The 12,291-nt window shown below is 41.7% G+C and overlaps 1 protein-coding gene across 6 annotated transcripts in view; it reads left to right on the top strand.

The window, feature by feature from the left end:
• Window positions 1-12,291, top strand: part of GRIA4 (glutamate ionotropic receptor AMPA type subunit 4) — a 231,302-nt gene that overhangs the window by 159,028 nt on the left and 59,983 nt on the right. For 5 of the 6 annotated variants that reach the window (XM_064441286.1, XM_064441287.1, XM_064441289.1 and 2 more), the window contains exon 9: window positions 6,691-6,801. In XM_064441286.1, coding sequence (XP_064297356.1) covers window positions 6,691-6,801 — 111 coding nt within the window. Of the gene's footprint in view, window positions 1-6,690; window positions 6,802-8,128; window positions 11,236-12,291 lie in introns of those variants that run through there. The other variant, XM_064441291.1, reaches the window with a different exon arrangement.

The following is a 12,291-nucleotide window of genomic DNA, read 5'->3' as shown; positions in this document are numbered from 1 at the left end:
GATCTGGACAAGGGGATCAAGTGCACCCTCAGTAAGTTTGCAGATGACACCAAGTTGTGCAGGAGTGTTGATCTGCTCGAGGGTAGGAAGGCTCTACAGAGGGACCTGGACAGGCTGGATTGATGGGAGAAGGCCAATTGAATGGGGTTCTACAAGGCCAAGTGCCAGGTCCTGCACTTGGGTCACAATAACCGCATGCAACGCTACGGGCTTGGGGAAGAGGGGCTGGAGAGCTGCCTGGCAGAAGAGGACCTGGCTGACGATTGGCTGTCATGAGGCAGCAGTGTGCCCATGTGGCCAAGAAGGCCAACAGCATCCTGGCTTGTGTCAGCAATAGTGTGGCCAGCAGGAGTAGGAAAGTGATCATCCCCCTGTACTTGGCACTGGTGAGGCTGCATCTTGAATAATGCGTTCAGTTTTGGGCTTCTCACTGCAAGAAGGACATTGAGGTGCTGGAGCATGTCCAGAGAAGGGCAACGAAGCTGGTGAAGGGTCTGGCAAACAAGTTTTATGAGGAGCAGCTGCGGGAACTGGGCTTGTTTAGTCTGGAGAAGAGGAGGTTGAGGGGAGACGTTAGTGTTCTGTACAACTACCTGAAAGGAGGTTGTAGTGAGGTAGGTGTTGGTCTCTTCTCCCAAGTAACAAGCAATTGGACAAGAGGAAATGGCCTCAAGTTGCACCAGGGGAGGTTTAGATTGGATATTAGGAAGAATTTCTTTACTGAGAGAGTGGCATTGGAACAGGCTGCCCAGAGAGGTGGTAGAGTCACAATCTGTGGAGGTGTTAAAAAGACATGTAGATGTGGCACTTCAGGGCATGGTTTAGGAGACATGGTAGTGTTGGGTTGACAGTTGGACTTGATGATCTTGTAGGTCTTTTCCAAGCATAATGATTCTATGATTCTATGACAGGCAGGGAAGATGAAGGAGGAGTGGCCCTTTATGTAAGAGAGCAGCTGGAGTGCATGGAGCTCTGCCTGGGCATGGATGAGAAGCCAGCTGAGAATTTATGAGTTTGCATTAAAGAGAGACAGGTGATGTTATAGTGGGTGTCTGCTCTAGGCCACCTGACCAGGAAGAAGAAGTGGATGAGGCCCTCTACATACTGATAGGAGCAGCCTCATAGTCACAGGCCCTGGTCATCACGGGGGACTTCAAGCACCCCAGTATCTGCTGGTGGGACAACATTGCAGGACATAGGCAATCCAGGACGTTCCTGGAATCCATTGACATTCCTCCAAGGGATAGAGGAGCCAATGAGGAAAGGTGCTCTGCTAGAACTCCTACTGACCAACAAGGAGGGGCTTGTTGCGGATGTGAAGGTCAAAGGCAGCCATGGCTGCAGTGAGCAGGAGATGGTGGAGTTCAGGAGCCTAAGGGCAGGGAGGACGGTGAAAAGCAAGCTCACACTTGAGGATGGTAGACTTTGGCCTCCTCAAAGATCTGCTCGGAAGATAAGGGGTAAGGTCCTGGAGGAAAAAGAGGCCTAAGAGAGCTGCTTAATATTCAAGGATCACCACCTCCAAGTTCAAGAGAGTTCCATAGCACTGAATAAGAACTCAGGCAAAAATGCCAGGAAGCCTACATGGATGAGCAAAGAGCTCCTAGCCAAACTGAAACACAAAAAGGAAGTATGCAGCAGGCAGAAGCAAGGATGGGTAACCTGCGAGGAATACAGAAACATTGTCTGAGCATCCAGGGACAAAGTTAGGAAAGCTAAAGCCCAAAATGGAATTTAATCTCACCAGGGTCATCAAAGAAGACAAGAAAGGTTTCTGTATACATACCCAGGTGATAAAAGGACAACTAGGGAAAATGTGGGGCCTTTGCTTGATAAGACAGGGGACCTGAGTACACACGACATGGCAAAGGCTGAGGTACTGACTGCCTTCTCTGCCTCAGTCTTTGTTAGCAAGACTGGCCTTCAGAAATCCCAGGTCCCAGAGACAAGGGAGAAACCCTGGGGCAAGGAAGATGTACCCCTGGTGGAAGAGGATCAGGTCAGGGAATACTTAAGCAAACTGAGCATACATAAGTCCATAGGCCCTTATGGGATGCACCCACAAGTCTAGAGGGAGCTGGAAGATGTTATTGCAAGGATACTCTATAATCTTCGGTTGATCATTGCAACTGGGAGAAGTACTCAAAGGCTGGAGAAAAGTAGATATCACTCTCTTTTCAAAAAGGACAAGAAAGAGAACCCCGGGAACTACACCTCGATCCCTGAGAAAGGTGATGGAGCAGCTATTCCTGGAAACCATTTCCAGGCACATTAAGGACAAGAAAATCTTCATGAGTAGTTAGCATGGCTGACTTCACCAAGGGGAAGTCATGTTTGAACAAGTTGATAAACTTCTACAATGAAGTGACTAGCCTGGTAGATGAGGGGAGAGCAGTGGATATTGTCTACCTAGACTTCACTATAGCTTTTGACACTGTGTCCTGTAAGATCCTTGTAGAGAAGCTGTTGGTATATGGGCTGGATAAGCAGACAATGAGGTGCACTGAAACCTGGCTGAAGGGCCAGGCCCAGGAGGTGGTGATCAGTGGTCTGAAGTCAATTTGGAGACCAGTAACCAGTGGTGTACCCCAGGCATCAAAACTGGGTCCAGTCCTGTTTAACGTCTTCATTAATCATCTGGATCTGGGGCAGAATGTACCACCAGCAAATTTGCTGGTGACACCAAATGGGGAAGAGTGGCTGATATGCCAGGGGGTCATGCTGCCATCCAGAGGGACCTCAACAGGCTGGAGGAATAGGCCAACAGAAATCTCATGAAGTTCAACAAGGAGGCACGGGCCTGCACTGGGGAAGGAACAATCCCAGGAACCAATATATGCTGAGGCCTATCCAGCTGGAAGACAACTTGGCAGAAAGGGTACTGGGGTCCTGGTGGACACCAAGTAGAACATGAGCCAGGAATGTGCCCTTGTTTGTAGCAAAGAAGGCTAATGGTATCCTGGGCTGCATTAGACCAAGTATTGGCAGCAGGTCAAGGGAGGTGATCTTTCCCCTTTACTCAGGACTGGTGAGGCCACACCCAAAGAACTTAGTCCAGTTCTGGGCTTCTCAGTACAGGAGAGTCATGGACATACTGGAGAGAGTCCAGTGAAGGGCCACAAGTATTAAGGGACTGGAGCGGTTCTTCTACAAGGAAAGGCTAAGAGAGCTGGGACTGTTCGGCCTGTATAAGAGAAGACAGGGCTCAAGAGGGATCTTATCAATGTGTACAAATACCTGAAGGGAGGGTGAAAAGAGAGTTGATCCAGGCTCTTTTCAGTGATGCCCAGGGACAGGACCAGAGGCTATGGACACAAACTGACACACAGGAGGTTCCCTCTGAACATCAGGAAACACTCTTTTACTGACCCAGCACTGGCACAGGTTGCCCAGAGAGGTTGTGGAGTGTCCATCCTCAGAGATATTCGAAAGCCATCCGGACACAGTCCTGGGCAACTGGCTCTAGGCTGAGCAGTGAGGTTGGACCACATCACCTCCAGAGGTCCCTTCCCACCTCAATCATTCTGTGATTCTGTCATTCTCCATTCATCATGTCGCCAAGATTTATTTTTTTTTTTTAAAAAAAAGTATATACATGTGCATGTACATGCACAAGGTAGCCTAAGATTTGACCTTAGTGACTTGTGGGCTTCAGCAGGAGCACTTCAGTTGTTGCTACAAGGCACACAGGCCTTCAGAAATTACAGTATTCATTCAAATACCAAACTGTTGTGACAAATCTACTTTGAGGCAGATATTTTTGCAATACTGTTTCCTAAAAGACAGATTGACCCTCTGTGTAAATGGATGCAACTGCTGTAAAGTCCAGTTGCAATCCAAACAGAATTGTATGTACTTTAATAGCTGAAGTCAATCCTGTCTTCTGATGAGAGTTTTTTCCTTGTGGACTCGAGGTATTTATAGGAAAGCATATTGTTATTTAGTGCTCTCACAGTGACTGGGAATCTATATACTTAATACAAGTGTCATGATATATCTTATATATTTATTCAGTAATCCAGTTCCAGAGTTTAGCGCAGGTTTGAGATACACATGTACAAGCTCACACCCACACACACAAGCTAAAATTCCTTTTAAAAATGCCCGCCATTTCTCAAAAGCCTTCTTTATCAATGTCTGCATTTTGATATGGTACTTACTTTTATAACACAGTACATCATTCATTTTCTGCTTTCCTTTTGAACTTTCCAGCAGTGAGGAATTACACAATGAAAAACAATCATTCACTTTTATAATGAGCTTCCCAAACTGCCAGGTTTTGGTGTTCATATTCTGCCTTTAGCTGGTCACATTTTTTGACAAGAACTTGACATTTTCAGTTATCAGTTGTATCTGTGACTCTATGGTTGTCTGGATGAAAAACAATATTTGCATCCTACTAGGAAGAAAACCTCCCTCTCTACTATATCAGCAATGCTGAAGCTTCCGGTTGGCTGCAGACACCTAAATCAAGGCTCCTGTGCTTAATAGCAATTGCAAAATGAAAAGGAACATTTCAACTAAATATACCAGAAGTTGTGCATGGGAAGAGTTTGTGCTTGTTTGTTTGCTTCACTAATAGAAAAAAAAATCACTCATAATCAATCATACTCACTCTCATTGAATTACTTCATGTATTTGTAATTCTCTGTGGTGAGTGTGTCTGCACACTGCTCTAGGGACTGCTATTCAAAAAGGAAATTAATGAAATAGTAAATGTAAAAGTCAAGAGGAAGGTTGGCTGTTTTAAGAATATACAGTAGTCTTTAATACATATGAGACCAGTAACCAAAAGCACTCCCCTGCACTTTTAGACTCTCATGTCACATCACTGCATTGATCTGTGCATGATGTTTCTCCATGTCATGGCGGCAGAATCCTATGTGATGGTGAATTTTAGTCTGGGTTCTACAATACTGTTAGAAATAATATTGGCTGCATAACTTCTCTGATCATTCAGCCAGTTTCCATCCTGCTGAAGTCTTTTCATCCAAGGCACAGGCTGTCCTTTGGCACTGGCAGTTACACTGGAGCTCTGTCTGAAGCCCACTTTCCACTAAAATTCCCTTTCCTCTTCTGGTAAGATGGACAAGGCATTCCTCTTTCCCAGCCTTTGGTGTCAGGAACTCCTAATTAATCAAGAAAGGAGGGAAGGGGGAGTTGCTGCTGACTGGTCCCCGGATGCTTCTGAGAAGTTAGCTGTGCCGGCTTGAATTGCATCTCTATAGGAACCCTTTAAAATCACTTGCTGCTGTCTGCACCTTTCCTGGGAAAAAAAGATCAGTCTCTTAATTCATTAGGTTCTCAGCAACCTGGAGAGCCCCTTTAGGTGGGGTTAGAGCACTGTTCTCCTGCTGACATGTTTGTGTTCGTGTTGTCCGTTTGACATGGAGCTGAGCGTTGTCAGCGCACTGATCAATTCCCCAGAAACCTTGTCAGAGGGTCCACAGACAGCCATGATCCAGTTGCAGAAAAGAGAATGGCAAGGAGGGGGAAAGAGAGGATGTTGGCTAGTGAGCCACAGTTTAGATGTGAGAGCACCTTTGCCTAAGGGACCTGTGTCTGGCATGCTGAAAGGATGGTCAGGGAGGTGGAGTTAGACATCTCCAAATAAGAGTGAAACAAGGGACCACTGTCATGAATCACTTGCCATTTCACAGACATCTGCTTTGTACTAGGAACATCATGCACACAGGATTCCCAGGAAGACCGAAGACCTCTCCTACCTAACATCACCCAGGGCAACATTAAATGATTGGTAGGAACTCTAAAACCAGAAACACCACTTGCTGATAGATACTAAATGTTGTCACCACATGGAGTGAGGAGATGAGTGTGCTGTAAGATTCTGACTGGCCAGGTTTTACAAAAACAGTGAAGTATTTTAGGTCTCATGAACAAAGGCAGCTGTTTCACCTTAAGGCTGCCCTGGGAAGGGTTGTGGCAGCCTAAATGCACCCAGGGAGAGGAAAACCTGATTTGTTTCACCTCCCTGTAGGCACCAGAGATACTTTTAGAGTGAAGTCACTCTCACCATGCTTCAGGGTCAGTGGGAAGGCAAGCGCTTTTCTAGGAGGGGTGCGTATCCTGCATGAGCTGAGTCACTGTCTGGTGGAGTCTGTCTGTCCAGTGAGTGTAAAGAAAGCTTTAATGACAGGGCTTCTAACGTAGGTACTAAAGGTCAGTGCCAGCAGTTAAGAGGAATAAGCCTGATGTAAGCCCTTGGTTTGGGGTCTCCTGGGAGACCCACAATGGAGCAGGGAATTGAGATCAGCCACTGAATTGCAAGGCTGTCATCCAGATGTCTTTCACTCCTCCAAGACCAGAAGATGTGGAGGATTAGGTGAATGAAAATTTTCTTGTGGAGAGCTAAAATTCTTATATCTCATTTATGCCTCAGGAAGGCTTCAAACTATTAAAAATGGGATTTAACTTGTGCCTCGGTTCAAGTAAGTAACTGGGATCATTCAGGAACAGCTGAGCGATACCAGGTCTCACTCTGTGCAGCAGTGGTGCAAGGTGGTGTACCCAAAGTTTTAGATACATACCACCGTGCACCTCTCTATGAGCGAGACCGTACTTCCTTTGCTACAAAGTTATCTTTGGACCACTCTGTTGTAATAATTTATATTTGTAATTATACAGAATGTAGACTTTTCTACTGTAAATTATATACATTTTGCCTTGCAGGTTGGTTACTGGAATGACATGGATAAACTAGTTTTGATTCAGCATGAACCTACACTTGGAAATGACACTTCGGCCATGGAGAATAGAACAGTAGTTGTCACTACAATTTTGGTAAGGTGTTTCTTTTTTTAATGCTCATACCGGTGTGTGACACAATCTCATTTCTGATTATGGTCTAATTTAGTCTGCCAGTTCCTAGGTTAGTGGGTGGGTGAGAGCCATATATCTTAATTATCTTGACTGTCATGTCTGTACAGAGGTTTTTTTGTATGCATTTAATATAATGATTCACTTGAAATCATGTTTTTAAAATTGACTTGTGGTGATTTTTTTCCTTTATTCAGTCTTTTCCATTTTTTACTAAAGTACATCTCAGAAATAAAAGTGAATTCTTTCAAACTCTAATTCATAAATCTTGACTCACAAAAATCTGGAAGAAAAGAAAAACCCAAAGCCTCTAAATGACAGAACTAAACAGAGGGTATAAAATGAAGCATTTGTAATGCCAGTGTCCTTTTTTGTTATGTATTATAAATTCAAAATTGGCATTAGCAAGAGCTAAAATTCTAGGTAGTATCGTTCAGTCAGACAATCAGAACTGGATTCTCTACTTCTAATTGTGAATGAAAACATGAGTTTAGTAGATGCATTTGGAGATATTTCTTAATATGTTTATTCATCATTTCAATAAAATTTCCATTTTAATAAAACCGAAATAGATTTGGGGTTTTATCTTCCAGTGTTATTGGGGTTTTTAAAGAGTGGTTGCAAAGGAGAATGCAGTTGCTTCATTCATCTACATTTTTAATATGTAGTTTTTCAAAACCATTGTATCTTACAAATCTGTATTTTAAACAAAATACTTAACATTTTTCCCTCTGAAGTCAGACATGCCCTTTTAAGCTGATGTTTGTCACAGCCAGCTGGCAAAGGGTGACCTTTACCTGACCGCTTTTAAGATTTTACATCTCAGTTCACTGCCCTTTTCACCTGCTTCGTTTACACGAGATATTTTAACCCTTTAGCTGTGTCTCAAATGGGAAGGAATATTCTATATGTGTGGTTAAGCAATAATTTTTCTAATTTAATACAGAGTTGAAAATAATCCAAAGAAAAGTGTCAAGACATTTTCTTACTCAAAGATGCAGTTAGTTACCAGATTTCCAGCAGTATTTATCAGCATTTATACGTTTAATACGTTACGTATGTCTTAACAAATCTCCTGTTGAAGATTATCATTCCAGGATGCAAACCAACCAAACTACTATACAGGAATTCTCATTGTTAACTCCTAACCAATTGTGTAACTTTTTATTTTATTTTAATTTTTTTTTGCATGGGACATTTAAAATATATGTATATTTTTCCTAAAAAAAAAAAAAAAAGACTTGGTGATGGAAAAAAAAAATATACTTCAGTACAGTCCTCCTCTTTTCAGCCTCTGATGAAGAATCCTATTTTAAGAAATTGATCAAGGAAGAAAAGAGTCCCAAGATGCTGCGAACATTCCTAACTAAGGCTCAAGTATTAACCACCAGTCTAGTAGCATTGAGCTAATTTTTCCATATGGATTACTGTTCCTCTGACTGGATGACCAGGCACTGAACCACCAAGAAAAGTTCTGTGACTAATCTGAAATGTCTAGAACAGATGACGTTAACCTTCAACTTTGCCAAGCTGAGAAGAGAACGATGTGAATAACAAGCTTTCAGTCGAAATTTTCCTCTCATACCAATCCTGATATCTTTGACTGAAGCTACCATACATGAATACTGTAATTTCCATAAATAGCTCCAAGCTTAGGAGAAGCGAGTAAAACATAATAATGAAAAGTAATATAAAAGATTCCTGTTTGCCAGAAAGGAAAAAAAGGAAAACAAGAAAGCTTTTAAAATGTATTATCTTGCCTGTCCTGTTTGCATTGAAGCATTTTGATGTGCGTAATAAATGTTATCTTCAAAAGAACTTTTCCAGTCCCTGTATTGAAAGGACTGGTGGGATCATTTTCAAAACCAAAAAGCTGAATTAATATTCCAAAGCATGCCCTGTGTTTGTGCAGCATGTCATTTTGGGATAAATGCAATTATTTGAAAGCAGCACTGCTTCTTGACCAAAAGTGTCCCCTTTCAATGTTTCAAATCACAGTGCAAGAGAAATATATCAGAATTTGGTTTGAATAAGAATATATGGTGAGTTCTGCCTTATCATGCCCATCTCCCATTGACTTCACTGGGAGCTGCACACATGATGCAGAAGGCAGATTAAAACCATAATTCTTAATACTGGCCTGCCAGGGCAATGTATTTAACATCCACAAGCATATGATCACGTACACAAAGAAAAGATATATTTAGCTAGAATAACTTTCAGAATCCTGTTATTTTGCTCTTCTCTGTGTTATAGTCATGTTGCAAATGCCAGACAGACCTTTTGACCTGTTCATTGCCCTCTTCACATTGGAGGGAAGTTGAACCATTGTGGATGACACATATAGTTTTGGTTGCATGCATATTTTCCAACATTAAACTGAAAAGCTTCTGCAACCAGTACTGTCAGGCTTTTCAGGCTTCAAAGACAGGTGTCGTGGCAGCATAAGAAAAGTTTACCAGTTTTCAGCATGGCTCACTTTAATTTTTGCCTGAAGCCAAATAGCACAAGTTGATTTGCCTGCTGTTTCTTCAGTTTTTCTGTGTCTATGCTTACTTTGCTGTAATGTGGCTGTATGGCTATTGCATAAAAGTTGCATTATAATGAATTAGCCCTGCAATCAAAGAACTTACTACAGTGTTTTCTAGTTGGCAAAATGTTATGTTCATTTGTAATGTAGTGAGAGCACGTAGAATTTATTTTACAGTGTTGGTTTAGCGCGTAGGCACTCTGCCTCTCTCTGATGAGTCGTGTGGTGAAGGAGTGCCCCAGAGAGAGGTGGCAGCGAGGGCAGCTGATGTGCTTTACTCTACCAGCTGCCATGCCACCCTGCTTTTTAGAGCTCCTGGGAGAGCCCTGTATCCTGCACCTCATGTGATGCACAGCCTCCTGCACGTCTGGCCCTCTGGAAAGGACAGATTTTCTACCTGTGCTCAGAAGCATTCCCTCCAGGGGGTCTTGGGACCTCCAAGTGCACAGTAGGCTCATTGTATGACTGGAGAAGGGTGGCCATGTGTAGCCCTTCTCTAACACTAAGGTAATGTGAGTGACTTAGCCAGCTATGAAGAACGATCACCTCTAATTTAGCAAGTTGAGAAATATGGGGACAAGATTTTGAAGTAGAATATAGGAGTGTAGTCAGGGAAGACTACACCAAACCTTCTAATCCATTTCATGATACAGCCAACTCTGTACCTACTCTGAGATTGCAAAACTTTAAAAAATCATAAAAATCCTTCAGAACAAAAGCTTGATGTACAATGAGCTGCATCTGCATTGTGGCTTCCAGCTCAGTATTTTAATGAGATAGTCCTGGTGTTGGCAGATTAAGCTTCAAGGGCAGGATCGAATTCAAGACTGAGTCACCTAAATGTAGATGACTTTATAAAGGGTATTGATTCAGTCACCCACTTATAAGCACTCAGTGACATTTAAGATGCTCTGGGATATACTGCCTACCCCCCGTTTCTTACACTGGCAGGATGACACTTGCCTGTTTCATGCCATATGTGACCACTCCATGTGGATGTCTCAGCTACTGTATGTTGTTTCAGGCATGTGGGATGAGTTGTGCCCCAAGTATGTAATTTTTAATCAAAGCCCACAAAGGTCTAGTTGATTTGGTGGCCCATAGGTGGATGCCTAGCACTAAGGGTATCAGGCCCATCTGTAAAGGGGCAGTGCAAAGGACCTGCAGAACAGGACTTGGAGGTCAAGTAGGTTACCTTAGGGCATCTCAGATGGCAGATACCTTCATTAGGTGACTGAGAATCACATGTATTATTTTGACTGATATACTCTTGACAGAGTCTTACCTCAAAAATTCTAACTATAACCTCCTTTCTCATAATAGAAAAATATTTTTTCATCAGAAATTTTATTAATTAAATTCTTTAGTAGCCTGGAGAAAAAGATTGAAGTTTGTTGCATGACAATAATAAAGACTTCAAACCGAATCCTGGACACTTTATTCAGAAAAAAAACCCCAAACCCACAGAAACAAAAAAAAACTTCCATTGACATCTACAGGTTTTTTTCAGAATAAAGTGTGATAATGCGTGCCACTCCTGTTCTAAAAATGAGACATTTCCTTGCACAAATATATGTCACTTTTACAAATTATTTTTACATTTGAATATTTTGAGATGAACTTCAGAATAGGAAAGCCAAACATAGACCTGTTTGGTATTTGAGTTAGTTACTTTCTCCAGCTTGCCTTATAGTATGAATCATCAGTTGTGAGCATTTTACTGTACACAGGAATTTGTGGCAATGTGGTGGAATGATTTGTTTACATCTATAAAGGTAATTGTTGCAGACATTAACTTGTATTTACAAATGTTAAGTATTGTTATAAAATTGTGAATTATGTAAGTAAAGCTTGCACCATTTCAAATACCTGTTCCGTGCTAGTCATTGATCATTTCAATGTGGACTTTTCCTTGATTCACTATCCCATAGAAACTATTAAGCAGCTGAAATCTTGCAAATATTGTGGTGTTAAACCTCATTCAGCAGTAAGTCAAACCTGTATTTTACATCAGGAGGTTAAGGGTTGATCGTTCAAAAATGTAATAAATACAAAGGCAGTGGGGAGAAGTAATATTTTTGTTAGACAAAATCAGATGCTATAACTGGAAGTGGTGAAAAAGGCATGCCTGCGATTTTCAGCTATTTCAGCTGATCTAATAGAAGATATTACCTCTCCATAGTTATCTTGCATCTCTCACATCTTTAGACTAGCATGCTTACACTAAAATTACTACTAATTTATAAAATGCTGTTGTTACAGATTATAGAGAAAAAAATAATCTTTTTCAGTACCACAGATAGAAAAGAACATCAAGATATGGCTGTGTCCTTGCTATTGATCAATTCAGATATTTCATGACTTTGCAGTGTGACCTTGCAAGTTCATCTGTGTAAGTTGCTTGTTAGCAAACCAGTAGAACTTGCCTTTCAGTGTCCTGATGTTATCATAATAACATCTGCAACCTCATTAGTTCGATACACCCCCAAAGTCTGAAATGGATAGAATTTAGAACTAGTGCTACTATTTGATTGTGTTTGCAAACAGTCTTTATCAGAAAGCCACATTCAGTCCCACCCACATCCCCCCATCAGATTCCACCTTGAAAATACATCTGTCATTATTTGGCAGGTAAAGTAGGCACAACAATTAAAGAAACTGTTATTTATTCTGTGTAAAATAGGTAGGAGGGAAAGGACAACATAGTAAGCAAAAGGTAGTAGATATTCCCGTTATTTTTAATTGTATTTTTTCACACTGGCAGATCTCACTGAATTGCTGCTTCTTTTAAAGCAATCGCAGCAAGAGGACCTTACTTTTCCCTTACTCTATAAGAGAACTGCATTACAAGAGATGTTCCTTGCTGTATTTTGCTCTAAATCAGAAAGATCAGAGTGTGTAGAAAGAGGAGTGGATGGGGAGAG

This window comes from Phalacrocorax carbo, chromosome 1, assembly GCF_963921805.1.
Source record: "Phalacrocorax carbo chromosome 1, bPhaCar2.1, whole genome shotgun sequence".
Classification (NCBI taxonomy): domain Eukaryota; kingdom Metazoa; phylum Chordata; class Aves; order Suliformes; family Phalacrocoracidae; genus Phalacrocorax; species Phalacrocorax carbo.
This window is presented reverse-complemented; position numbering and strand designations above follow the sequence as displayed.